The sequence below is a fragment of the Cetorhinus maximus genome, unplaced genomic scaffold (assembly GCF_964194155.1).
Source record: "Cetorhinus maximus unplaced genomic scaffold, sCetMax3.hap1.1 HAP1_SCAFFOLD_1800, whole genome shotgun sequence".
NCBI classification, from domain to species: Eukaryota; Metazoa; Chordata; class Chondrichthyes; order Lamniformes; family Cetorhinidae; genus Cetorhinus; species Cetorhinus maximus.
Genome location: NW_027597740.1, coordinates 48864 through 63669, shown reverse-complemented (window position 1 = coordinate 63669; position 14806 = coordinate 48864). Strand labels below are relative to the sequence as shown.

The 14806-nt window shown below is 41.5% G+C and overlaps 1 protein-coding gene across 1 annotated transcript in view; it reads left to right on the top strand.

Moving 5' to 3' along the window:
- Positions 1-1071: 1071 nt before the first annotated feature.
- The window catches only part of LOC144676659 (UV radiation resistance-associated protein-like), a gene marked incomplete at its 5' end in the record, with an annotated part of 57815 nt that continues 44080 nt past the window's right edge, over positions 1072-14806 (top strand). The window contains one exon of the mRNA XM_078537027.1: positions 1072-1186. Within this exon, the coding sequence (XP_078393153.1) occupies positions 1072-1186 (115 nt within the window). The remainder of the gene's footprint in view (positions 1187-14806) is intronic.

Genomic DNA, 14806 nt, shown 5'->3' with positions numbered 1-14806 from the left:
CAACGAAATTGCTGTAGGTCTAGAGTCACATGTAGGCTGGACCAGGTAAGGATGGCAAATATCCTTCCCTAAAGGATGTTAGTTTTTACGACAATCATTAGACTTTTAATTCCAATTTTATTGGAATTTATTCCAATTTATTGGAATTTATTTTATTCTGGGGACCTGGATTCAAACCCTGGTCTCCAAAGCATTACCCTGGATCTCTGGATTACTGGCCCATCGACAATACCACTACGCTATCGTGTCCCTGCAATCTGCGCTTGTAACTCACTAATCTTATTTACCACACTCCCGGCATTCACAAGCATGCATAGTAATCCTGATTTAGCCTCCCTTGCTATCTCCTTTACTCTGAACCCCATCTATTAACTTATTATTTCCTATTCTAGTGTTATCTATCTCTCCAAGTATTGTGTCCCTTGGTATTCCTCTCCAATATTAACTGTTGATTCCCGCACTCCTGCCGAGTTAGTTTAAACCCTTCCCAACTGCACAAGCAAATCGTCCCACAAGGAACTCCACCTGGCTCTCTCCTGGTGCAATGGGCCTGTACAAGTCCTATCTTCCCCAGAGCTGGTCCCAATGTGCCAAGAATCCAAAGCTCTCCTACCTGCACCATCTTTCCAGCCATGCATTCTTCCTCTGTTTTATCGTCCTATTCCTGTACTCACTTGCGCATGACACCGAGAGTAATCCAGAGATGGTTATTTTTTGAGGCCTTGCCTGTTAATTTTCTACCCACTTCCCTAAATTCAGACTGCAGGACTACATCCCTTTTTCTACCTATGTCATCAGTATAGATGTGCATCACGACTGCTGGCCTTTTACCCTCCTTTGTCAGGGTGCTTTGTAGCTGCTCAGTGACATCCTTGACCCTGGCACCAGCGAGGCAACACACTGTCCTGGATTCAAGTGTGGCAACGGAAATGCCTATCTATTCCCTTATTGAATTACCTATAACTATTGTTCTTCCAGGCTTCCTTGTAGCCCCCTATATAGCTGAGCCACCTGTGGTGCCAATGACTTAGCTCTGGCTGCATTCCCCAGATGAACCATCACTGTCATCAGTACTCAGAACAAGATACTGGTAGGAGAGTGGCATGCACTCCGGGTCTCATATTCCACTTGCCTGTTCCTTTCGAGGAGGCCATTCTGCCCATCCTGTACTGACTCTACTTTAGAGGTATCCAAGTTGTTCCCCAGCCCCTGCTCTTTGCCCATAGCCCTGTATTTTTGTTTGTCTTGCTTCAAGTCTTTATCCAATTTCCTTTTCGATGTTGTTGGATTTTCTGATACTGCCTTTTCGGTGTATTTCAAATCATAATTTGTTGTTCTGTTTAAAAAAAAAAAGTTTCCTTGTGTTGCCTCTGGTTCTTTTGCCAATCACCTTTAATCTATGTTCCTCTACCTTCTGATCCTCTGCCACTGCAAACAATTTCTCCTCATTTACTCATCAAATCCATTCATGACTTAGTACACTCCTATCAAATCTCTGAGAAACTTCTCTGCTGCAAGGAGAACAATCCCAGCTTTTCCAGTCTCTCCACTTAACTGAATTTGCTCATTCTTGGTTCTATTCTAGTCAATGTCCTCCTGGACATGTAAGTACCTGTAAGTGATTAGTCATAGTCCACAGAGGACCATAGGCATTTTTCTCTATGAGAGAGAGAGACAATCGGTTATATATAGCTGGGCATCCTTCTTAGTGTGCTGCTCAGAATTGAACACAATACTCCAGCTAGGCCTAACTTGTACTTGACAGAGGGTCAGCAGAACTTGCTTGTTTTAATACTCTACTTAAAAAAGCATCAAGGATCCCACGTGCTTTTTAACAGCCTTCTCAACTTGCCCTACCATCTCTCCCACATTTTGCATACACACACACCCCAGGTCTCCCTTCTTGCACATGCTTTAGTATTGTACCATTTAGTTCATATTGGCTTTCCTCAGAATACAGGACTTGCAGGCTGGCACACTGGGGGCACACAGTCAGCCATTGTTTACAATACTTAATGGTATTTGTTGGATAGCAGAAGCAAAACCTTATTGTATTATACTAATAGTGATGAGCTATTAAATATATCAAGGTGACCGCTACTTGCACTTTTGCATTTGGATATTGAAGGGCAGCTTGCATGCCTGCCAATCATGACAAGCAAGAATTTAAACAAGTTCCCTCTTTGTTAATAGACAGTCATTTCTGCATATTCCTGATAACCAACTGTTCATTTGATAAACTAGCAGAAACTGTCACCATTCATTGTGTTTTGGCGTGGATGGCATCATGTGCCAATTACATAAGACACTGCCCGTTGTATCAGTGAATTTGATGTATGTTTAGAGAGACGAGCACTACAAAGGACTGCTAGGTGCCATATATGTGTACTTGGACTCAGTTAATTATCCACAGCTGCTTTGGTTTACAGTGCTATCTGAACCCACAATGTTTGTGTTTTCTTGTTGCCATTTCGATTTTGTACATTTCCAGTGCCTTCCTTTTATAAAAGCAAAATACTTTGGATGCTGGAAATCTGAATTAAAAACACAAAATGCTGGAAAGACTTAGGTCTGGCAGCATCTGTGGAGAGAGAAAGAGAGTTAAAGTTTTGAGTCTGTTTACTCTGGAGAAGTCATACGAATTCGTAACGTTAACTCTTTCTCTCGCCACAGATGCTGCCAGGCCTGCTGAATTGTTCCAGTACTTTTTTTTAAATTCCCGTATCCTTTTTCCATAGTTTCTGAAGAGAACATGATAGCGGATGTTGTGCATGTTGCTGCAACAAAAGCAAAATATTTGGATGCTGGAAATCTGAAATAAAAATAGCAAATGCTGGAAATATCCAGCAGGTCAGGCAACATCTGTGGGGCGGTAAACAGAGTTAACGTTTCAGGCTAATGACCTCTCATGAGAACTGATCTCCACACATGTTACCTGACGTGAGTATTTCCAGCACACTGTTATTTCATGTGTTGCTGTTTGATATGCATTGCTTTGCAGGCTATCTATTACTTTTGCAATAGATCAGATTGGATATATTTGTCTGCTGGCTCATTAGTCTAATGTTTATTGAATAAAATTATATAATAACTGGGTATTACTCAGTCAATGCAAGTGAACAGTTGACAGTGATCCTAATGATTCAATATAGTATTGATACAATATAATTGAAATGTTAGGTATTGTGACCTTATTGTGAGAAGGTATGTAAATTATTGAACTGTTCTGCCCCTTTTGGCCTTCAGTGATTTATTTTCCTTGTGCAACCTTTCCTCTGGTAGTTGTTGGATGTTACCAGCTAATGTTGCTGTTATTGAATATGCTGTGTGCGGTGATGCGCTGTAATGAGATTTTAAACTGGTTAATTGAGAAATATAGCAGGGTCCATCTTGTTGGATGCTAGTAAGGTTGTGAACGCAATGAGAAAAGATGATAATGAAGAAGTGGACCTTGTGTAATAGCAAACTTTGGTTCTAAAGGCATGTAGATTATATGAAGAAGTAAAGAGAAGGCAGCCAGGTGCTGTCCTGATTTGAAAATCCTGGGTAATAGTGAGTTAGAGGAAGGATGCAGTAATGAACCTTCTTTTCTGCATTGTGATAATGCGGGACATGGAGGATCTAATATCTTGAGATTAGGAGGGTCCATGTTTGTCACCTGAGAAAGGCTGAAGTCATTCAATTCCTACCTCCTGGAGAACATGCTGAGGAGAAAGATGACACGGACCTTTAAATAATCCTTTAGATAAGAAGGAAGCAACCAAGCTATTTATCTTGGAATCTGAGCAGAGGACCAAGCACAACATTTACAAGCCTTTAACCATGGTTGGGAATAAGAAAACATGTTCACACTCATGAAATGTGAAAGAAGCTCCCAATTGAGCAGGCGTTTGATTTGGGATCAGTTAGTACCTTTCAACAGGAGCTGTTCTCTGACGGATAGATTCAAGAGTTATAAGGATTTAATGACACTAGTTTGAACTTTCGTTTACTTCAGAAAAGATTGGGGAAGGCAATAATCTGTTACCCAAAATCGGGCACCGAAAGTGAGAAATCCCCTACAGAAAGTTACTGCATGGGCTTGATGGGTTGAGTAGCTTTTCTTTGCTTCACATTTTCTTATGTTAAAATAGAGGAATGTTCCCATGATGAGAGGTATTGCAGAGTGGGTGAGGGGAATTGCCTGCGCTGAAGACTTTTTCTTTCCTTTAATTTTAGGAGTGCAAGATAGGTGTTTAAACTTCCATGATTTGGGAGCAGCATTTGGTCTTGAGTGTGATTTGGCTTGTTGGAATGAAAATAGCTGTGATGGTCAAGGAAGACCTTTACTGGGCCTGAAGCTATAACTGGCTTTCTGACGACCAGAAAGTTATAAGGATAGCTCATGAGATTTGACACAGGCTGTAGCTTGATGTTCAGTGAACTGTTGGGGGAGATCAAACAGATAAGTGGGGAGGAAACAGCAGACAGCCAATGAAAGCCGAGGGACTCTTAACTGTTCGATATTATAAAGTGTACTATTTGTACTGCAATTGCTTTTTAGTACAGTTCCCGCCGCTTAGTGCCCATGCCTATCCCAAATAGCTGGATATATCTGGCAAATGGTGCTAGTCAATTGCCATTGTCTTGGGCGTCAATTACAAAGACGCTGCTTAAACCATTTTAAATGCGTTGACTTTTTTTGCTCAGTCCAGTTTAGTATGGTACTGACTTTATTAAAGCTGCTTTTGTTAAAGCTGAACGCTATCAGCATCTATCTCTCTTTATAACGTAAATAGAACCACAGAAACGAATAGAACTAAGCCATGATAGCAGATCTGACATTAAATGCATCACCCGATTGAAGTTGCCCAAAATGTACACAACCCCCTGCTAACAGTGTGAACAAGGCTACAGTTTGCACTTCTAACAGCTAAGTGAGGCAGTCAGAGAGTGCAATCCTACCGCTTCAGTTGCTCCATGAAAGCAGGAGATAGTGTTCGTATCTGCTCTTCTCTCTCGAAACATAAATGTTTCCACTGTTATCATAAATAGGCATCAGGAATGATTTGAACTGCAGCATAATCTCAAAATATGAAATCTGCCCTTGAACTAATTTTGCCCCTAATATTTAGACCATATGTTATTTTTCAGAATGACTGTTTTGACCTTGCATCGCTTGCCCTTAATACTTAATCCAGCATTATGGCATAGCCGAGGCTGTGGTTCACTAGGACTTTCCCTGACTTGGAGGATCTTGTTGTCAAACATTCACTGCCGTAGTTCTTAGAAGGCTGACCTGGCACATGTGATCTGGAGTTGGATCTCCTCGCCAATGGTGGCCTATTTAGAGAGATGGCTACCAAGGTATAGGAAGTGCTCAACATATTTTATAATCTTTGACATATATGGGAGGTGGTGCATTTGGCTGACTGGGTGTGGGCTGCTATCATTTTTTGTCTTGGTAAAATTTCAAGGACAGGCCAAGCCTCTTGCACACACAATTGAAGAGATTTGAGAGTCGTAGAGGTCTACAGCGCAGAAAAAGGCCCTTTGGCCCATCGAGTCTGCGCCGGTCAAACAAGCACCTAACTCTTCTAATCCCATTTTCCAGCACTAGGCCCATAGCCTTGTATGCCATGGCATCGCAAGTGCACATCCAAATACTTCTTAAATGTTATGAGGGTTTCTGCCTCTACCACCCTTTCAGGCAGTGAGTTCCAGATCCCCAATACCCTCTGGGTGAAAAAATTCTTCCTCACGCCCCCCCCTAAACCTCTTGCCCCTTACCTTAAACCTATGCCCCCTGGTTATTGATCCCTCCACCAAGGGGAAAAGTTCCTTCCTGTCTACTCTATCTATGCCCCTCATAATTTTATATACCTCAATCATGTCCCCCCTCAATTTCCTCTGCTCCAGGGAAAATAACCCCAGTTTATCCAATCTCTCCTCATAACTAAAACTCTCCAGCCCAGGCAACATCCTGATAAATCCCCTCTGCACTCTCTCTAGTGCAATCACATCCTTCCTATAACACGGATTCCAGAACTGCACACAATACTCTAGCTGTGGCCTAACCAGCGTTTTATACAGTTCCAGCATAACCTCCCTGCTCTTATATTCTATGCATCGACTAATAAAGACAAGTATTCCATACGCCTTTTTAACCACCTTATCTACCTGTCCTGCTACCTTAAGGGATCGGTGGACATGCACACCAAGGTCCCTCTGATCCTCGGTACTTCCCAGGGTCCTACCATTCGTCGTGTATTCCCGTGCCTTGTTTGTCCTGCCCAAGTGTATCACCTCACACTTATCCAGATTAAATTCCATTTGCCACTGGTCAGCCCAACTGACCAGTCTGTCTATATCCTCCTGTAATCTAAGGCTATCCTCCTCGGTATTTACCACCCCACCAATTTTCGTGTCATCCGCGAACTTACTGATCAACCTTCTACATTCAAGGCTTGCAAATCTGATGCAGAGTGGGAAATGACACAGCAGTCATCCTGTACACTGTAGTTGCAGTATATCTATGATGATCAGTTTAGATTTGGCACGAAGGTGACTGAGTTTAGAATATATTTAATGCCGACACCAGAAGGCAGTTGATCTTTGAGTTGAATAGCCACTGACAGGTAGATAGCCACCGTGCTATTTGCCATCACACATTCTTGCTTGACTCCAGTGTGGATTTTTGAAGGTGTCTGTTTCAGACCTCCCACTTGACACTTGCAGTCATAGCCTATGACTCAGTTCATAGCAAGCTTGCTTCTGATTCACAAGGTTCCTGGTTCGAGCCCCATTCCAAGGCTTGAGCATAAAAATCAAGGCTCGCAATCCAGTGCAGTACGGAGGGAGTGCTGCGCAGTTGGAGGAGCCATCTTCTGGATGACTTGTTAAATGAGGGTGACCAATACTCTGGAACAAATTTAAGGGATGCTGGTCCGCACAATGGGCAGAGTGGGCCGTTTTCTGGTCAACTTTTGAGTGTGGGGAGGAGGAGGGAGGTTTAGTGAACCTCAGTGGGTGGGGGAGGGGGTTGCTGGAAAACGTGAGGGCACGCCAATGGGAGAAGCATGCACTGCGCATTGACAAGTATGCACTGTGCATGAGCATGAACCGTTAACCAAAATTACAGGAAAAACCGCGTCCCGGCAGCAAACAACCCAGGACATGGGGACACATCTCAAATATGAGGCAGTTCTGTAAAATCTGGGACGGTTGGTCACCTGCATTAAACCAAGGGCTCATCCGCCTGCTTGGGTGGATGTAAAAGATCCTGTGGCCCATATTTATCCTTCAATTAACATATTGATAAACTGGTTTTGAAATCATGCTGCTGTTAGTACGAGTTTGCTGAGTGGGAATTCGCTACTGCATTTCCTACATTACAGCAATGACTGACTACACTTCAAAAAGTACTTTGGCTGTAAAGTGCTTAGAGACATCTGGTGGCCATGACAAGTGCTAGATAAATGCAAGTCACTTTTTTTAACTGCCATGCCAGTAATGGCGATGAGATGCTTTGCTTAATTTATAAAGGGAGTGGGTACGTGTTGCGGGTGAGCAGTTTCTGGAATATTTTCTTTGGTAAAATTAATTCCAGTAGTTTAGAAGGCTGGCACAGTTTGCTTTTGATATAGCTTCTAAAAGGGAATTGTTGCAGTGCCTGTTAACGTAGACATTCTCTAGACAGAAGATTCCTCCACTTGTGAGGGAGATGTGAACTTAGGAGCAATAAATGTAAGCTGGTCAATAATTGGGATTTCAGGAGAAACTGCTTTACACAGCGGGTGAAAGGAATAGAAGGATATGGTCATAGTTGTGAACTCAATTGTGGCAGGAGACTCTCGGGAGGACAGCGGAAACACTTGTTCTCGAAGCATCCTTGAAGAGGTCAAACATCCCTGTTGACTCATGGGAGTCTTTGGCTTGTGACTGACCAAAATGGGGAATGCTCATCCGCAAAGGCTTCGGGAATGTGCATAGGCAATGCAAGGCATCTGAGTGCGTGCACAAATCTCCATGTGACCCATCTACCCAACCCTTCAAGCACCTTCTGCCCTGCATATGGCAGAACCTGCAGATCATGCTTTGGACTCACCTTTGTCGGAACTCATCAAACTGGAGTGGAAGCAAGTCACCCTCGATCGCGAAGGACTGCTTCGGAACAAGTTAGATGTATTAAGGTTGAAGTTGGCTCCTGTGGATAACGAACGCTGGCATGGACCAGTTGTATCATATTGCCTTTTCTCTGTGCTGTAGATTCCGTGTATTCAAACCAGCTCAGTTTTCCAGAATTGGGTGAATCATGTTTTTTTTTAATCCCTATGGTATTAAACAAGAAACATACAACATAGACTAGCTAGTTGGTCTTCAAAATTTAATTGTATTTGTAATGTTTTGGAGGGGAAAAGTCAAGGCAAAGTCTCTTTACAAAGATTTATTTTTAATTCTGGTAAATATCTCTTTTTGGCCAGAAGTTCACTTAAGCTGAATGGAGGATCATTTAATTTCTTATGTCAAATGGTTGATTATATGTTATGTCTTTTTGCAGGAGAGATGTGAATAAATTAGTTAAGACAACAAAGGTATTTGGCAAAAGCATAACAGGCGCTGTTCAGTAATTTGAGTGCTGCATCCTGGGAAGTGATTGCTAAAGTCCCCTCCCACAGACTGATTATAAATCAAATCAGCATGCTTAATGTTTTTAAACATGCTTCCACCTCCTTTTCTCTGAAATCCCCTCCGCCTTGCTTCATTTTCCTAATTTTCTCACACTTTTAGTCTTTCTAATCTTCCTTTCTTTAGCTTTCCTACATTCTTGGCTTTTACTTTTATTCCCTGACTTGCGCTGGATGGTTTTAGCATCAATTTTGATTTAATATTTCTCTTCATCCATTCAGCTCTGGTTTTCCTTTATTATCCCCATGCTGGAATATACCTGATTAGTACTCTTTCTGTTCCTTGTTTAGGTATTTCCCATTGCTGATTTATGGTTGTGTTTCTTTGCAACTTGGGCATGGTTCCTTTATTTGGCTAGAATATGTTTTCTTTGTAGTGAAGTACAATCATTCTAGCCTTTTTTTGTTTTTGCTTCCTGTTTCTGCATTAAGCAAACTTTAGTATCCTGGTCGGTGCTTCTAAAGGTCACTTAGTGACCTGGTATTTTTTCCCCAGGACTTGTTCAAGTACTGCCACTTTCCTTAACTGGAGTAGCAACTTATTCAGTGAGAATATAGTTGTGAACTCAATGCAACAAAACAACTACCCTTTCTCACTTTAAATTATGCAGTAACCTGCAGTGATGAACCTATTAATACCTATCCGTCTATTTATCCAAAATGTTTTCCCTTAATTTGTCCTATGCTCCCAGTCACGTGAATGAGGGACTCTCCTAAGACCAGTTCTCCGTTTAATTGTTAAACCCTCGTGCTTTGAATTGATTTACTGTCTCACGTTGGTCGAGATCAGTGGCTTTCAGAATGATCCATAAGGGCCCTCCCAAGTGGTCTGCAAACTGATCTGAATTGCAAATTGCTGAGGCCATATAAGAACAAGCAAGAATCATCAACCCCACCACTCACGTGACATCATGCAAATAGACTGTTGTTGCCTGCGCTCATGACAGCTCGTGTCATGCACATAGTAGACAATATCGTTTTATAAGCAGGATTTAAGTTACCGTTATCTTGATATAGATGTAAGTATTAGTTTGAGATTGTGATTTTGTAACAGAAGTCTCAAATGGATATGTTCTCCATGTTAATGTTTTGTAGTATGAACATGTCTATACTTCTGTTTCTGGCATGAATTAATTATTTACTGTTGTATGAAATGTAGCAGACACACAGCAAGCTCTCATAAACAGCCATGGGATAATGACCAGAATTTGTGGTGGTGATGTTGATTCAGGAATAACTATTGGCCAGGCCATTGAGGGAAACCTCCCATATGCTCTTCAAAATAGTGCCATGGGACCTTGTGTATCTGAGAGGGCAGGTGGGGTCTCTGCTTAAGCTCTCATGTGAAAGATGATACCTCCAACAGTCCAGCACTTTCCCAGTACTGCACTGGAGTGTTAGCCTTGATTTTACTGCAATGTTCCAGGTGCTTATTACGTTACACTTTTCACCGGTTTTCTCTGGTTGCTTCACTTGACCTGGTCAGCAGTAGGAAATGGAAATCAGTGCAAAATAATTTCACTCAATCTGCCAGAAAGTTCGTTCTTTCCGGTGTAAAAAGTTGATGCTACCTCAAGTGTTTGTATGTATATGACTGACTGACCTCAATGTTATCTCAGATGTTGATATGTGCTATTTACCTGACCTGCAGACTTGCATCACGGAACTATGCAAATAGGCTGTGCGCTCAGATATTGAGCGAGTTTTTGTTGGTAAAACTGAACTTTGACATCAAAACCAAGAGCAGCATCCAAGCTTTTTTTGGTAGGGGAAATAATAGTTGCTATTGTAAAGTTGGGAACACTTTGAAAATGAGAAGCATGATCAGAAGCTGACAGTGTTGTCAAACCACAAGTCAAATTGTATCTTGCTGCAAACCCTGTCATTTCACCACACAGCATGACTTCTGTCACAATGAACCTGATCAGTGGTTCAAGGTTTTCCTTTATTTTGGCCTATACTGCCTATTCCAATTGTTATGTTGATACAACATAAACACTTAAGTGCTATAAAGCAGAAAAATTACAGGTCAGTTATAATTGTATGCATTTGATGTAGGAGGAAAGAGCTTGGTAGTAATTTAATATGGGGATCATCATGGCATCTCTGAAGCACTCAAGCTATGTTCTTGTGGTTTGTAAAATGATGTTAGTTTCTTAGTTTGATATACTACAACACTCCTGTTCAAACATGTACAATGTCTACGCAGCTTATTTGTATTCGCTGAAATACGTCCTATTCATATAGAATTAAGGAAACTCAGCAGTGGGTTTGATGTGCCTTTCACCTCTGCGATTTGAATTGAAGTTCACAAACCAGTGGGGTATCCACTGACAGCTTTAAACGGCTTTTGTGACATGATTTTGCGAAATCAAATTTTTTACCAGGCACAGGTCTCTAATTTAAAACTGTTCTAATTAGTAACCTTCTCACTTCCATGAACGTATTGATATAATAGCGGCTGCCCTTGTGTTAGGGTCAATGTTCCCTCAACATTTTTCATTGTGCTTATTCATTTAAATGTGTCAGTCCTTGAATATTTTTTGCGAGGCTGTGCAGGCATGGTAACACAGCTGAACACAAGTTGGTTCATTTGTTATGGAATTTCCTGGGGTGCTATGTGGTCACATGGTCATACAGTTTAGGGGAAATGTTGACTGGGGTACAAGCGTATTGTAGGGGTATATTTGAATGAGTTTCAGTCTGCACCTAATGACTGCTTCATGCGGGAATGTCACATTGAAACATTTATGCAGCAAGATCTGAATATCATTCAAGGTGAGCTTTATTTTTATTCGTACGGCTGGGGAAGCAGTTAGTTTGACGTTGAGGTTAACAGTCCATTCAATGGCTTTGGGTGACACATGGTTGTGATGTCCACCAGGAATGATTGTCAGGGCAGGAGTTCAGTATATGTACGATGATCTGACTTGGATGGCCACAGTCATGATTTGAACTGTACCTCCTGTTCCATTTGTGGAGCAAGTGGGCACATCTTTGCTGGTTGTTTAGATGTTCACCACTCTGGTCAGTTGCCATAAGACGTAGGAGCAGAAATACACCATTCAGCTCATCGCGTCTTCTCTGTCATTCAATGATATCATGACTGATCTGATAATCCACAACTCCACTTTCCTGCCTTTTCCCCATAACCCTTGATTCCTTTACTGATTAAAAATCTGTCTATCTTGGCCCTGAATATACTGTTATGACACAGCAGTGTGTAAAGGCTGAGTTCAAATCCGAGAGGGCAACTTAACAACTGTCGTAACCTATATTTTCAATTGGTATGTTTGAGATGCAGCTCTGAATTTGGAAATTAAACCACCAAGCCTCAAGAAGTTTTTTATATAAACTAAATTAAACATTTATTAATTTAACAAGAAATTAAACACATACCCATGTCTACAAATTACTACCATAATAACTTTTAAACACATCCCCAAATTAATCACCCTCGGGTAAATCTTCACCAAGGCAACAATAACCCATAGACTTTAAATACCAGGCAAAGCACAGTTGACCGTACGAATTCAAAATGAGGCCCCTTGCAATTTGGTTCCTTTGTAGACACAGTTGCTTAGATCTTACATGCCTGTGACCTACACATAGAAAACTCCTTTCTGTTTATACCTAGCTTTACCTTTGAATGTAAATTCTCATTGTATCACTCGATCTTTGAACTCCACCTCTTCTAACAATAAAATCCCTTTCATAGCACCAATTTCATTTGTAATATAATCATATTGCTTGGTGTCTCCTAGCTAGGTGCAAGATTTTATTTTCTCCTTTTGAATGGTTTATTCAACAAATACAAATGTACTCTTTACCTTCTAGCCATACGTTTATCTAATTAACATCTCAGACTAGCTGGTTTTAATCTAACTAAGCCACACACAGACAAAGACCCTACTGCAAGTCCAATTTAAAAATAATTTCCAATAACATTATATACATTAATATCTCCATGACAATATTTAATGACCCAGCTTCTACAGCCCTTTGCAGTAAAGAATTCCACAGATTCACTGCCCTCGGAAGAAATTCCTCCTCATTTCTGTCTTAAATGGGTGACCCCTTACTCTGAGATTCCCTCTGGCCATAGACTCTCCCACAAGGGGAGCACCCTCTCAGCATTTGCCCTGTCAAGCCCCCTAAGAATCTTATGTTTCAATAAGGTTGCCTCTCATTCTTTTAAACTCCAATGAATACAGGCCCAACCTACTCGACCTCTCCCCATAAGAAAGTCCCTCCATAGCTGGGATCAACCTAGTGAACCTTCTCTGGGCTGTCTCCAATGCTAGTATGCCTTTCCTTAGATAAGGGGACCAAAACTGTTCACAGTATTCTAGGCATGATCTAACTAGTGCCTTGTATAGTTTTAGCAAGACTTCCCTATTTTTATACTCCATTCCCTTTGAAATAAAGGCCGACATTCCATTCGCCTTCCTTATTACCTGTTGAACTTGTATGTTAGCTTTTTTGTGATTCATGCACAAGGACCCTCAAATCCCTCTGTGCTGCAGCTTTCTGCAGTCTTTCTCCATTTAAATAATATTCATCTCCTCTATTCTTCCTGCCAACGTGCATTGCCTCACATTTTCCCACATTATATTCCATCTGCCAAGTTTTTCCCCACTCCCTCAACCTGTCTATATCCTTCTGTATACTGTGTCATCCTCATGGCTTGCTTTCCTACCTACTTGTGTCATCCGCAAACTTGGCGATAGATGAGGGAAATGAATGTACTAAGTCATTAATATATTTTGTAAATAATTGTGGCCCCAGCACTGATCCCTGTGGCACTCTGCTAGTTACAGGTTGCCATCCTGAAAATTGACCCTTTATCCCAACTGTGCATTCTATTAGTTAGCCAATCCTCTATCCATGCTAATATACCACCCCCAACACCATGGGCCCTTATCTTAAGTAGCCTTATGTGTGGTACCCTATCAAAAGCCTTTTGGAAATCCAAATATATTACATCTACTGATTGCCCTTTATCTATCCTGCTTGTTTCCTCAAAGAATTCTAATACATTTATCAGGCATGATTTCCCCTGCATGAAGCCATGCTGACTCTGTTTGATATTGTGCATTTCTAGATGCTCTGCTATTGCATCCTTTATAATAGACTTTAACATTTTCCCAATGACTGATGGTTAAGCCTTTTGTTACCTTTTTTTGAATAAGGGTGTTACTTTGGCAGTTTTCCAATCCTCTGGGACTTTTTCAGAATCTACGGATTCTTGGATGATTACTACTAGTGCATCCACTGTCTCTGTAGCTACTTCTTTTAATATCCTAGGATGCAACCCATCAGGTCCTGGGGACTTATTGACCTTTAGCCCCATTAGTTTCCCTAGTTTTTCTCAAGTTTGCAGTCAGCCAGGTGATGTCCCATCGAGAGGTGGGGCTGTCATCAGTTTGTAGAGTGTAGTGTGTAACAGTAGGGACTACAGGATTTGAGTGCCTGGGGCTTTTTTGAGGTCCTGTGTCAATGGGAGTGCTTCATTAACTGTTAGCCAGTGGTGTTCATTGAGGAGGATGTTTTACCTGTGGACGTCAGGAGGTTCAATGTGCACTGGCATAGAATAAGTCACTCGAGCTGTGTTGGTCTCAATATCCTAGAAACGATCGTCGTAACTTCCTGGAGGTGGATGACTGCCATGTTTTTGTGGTGACTCCTGAGCCTGCTTGAGCAGTTGTATTTTGCTATTGAGTGCATTGTGTGTTGGCTCTGCTGTGCGTTGTGTGTGGGCTTTGCTGCCTCAAGTAGTGGAAAACATCCCTGTGCACACTTAGAAGCTGAACAAAAACATGTGTTTAGTGAAGGGTAGATGACTTTTTTTAAACTGTACCCCAGCCTTCACAGAGTAAAGCAGTATTTGACAGAATTTACCCAGTGCTCTGTCCCCTTTGAACACCGAAAAGGCTCTTGCCAACTTCCTGAGTTGTTGCACTTTGCGTCTTCTCAGGAACTGTATACACTATTTGACATGGATGGCCATGCAGTCATCGAATAGCTTCTCTATTTCTATGGGATAGCTCTTGTATGGTTGCCTTGCTACCTAGCTTTTTTCTTTTTTCATAAAAAGGTAGTAAAAGTGATGCAGGAAATGGCAAACCAGTAAGTTTGTC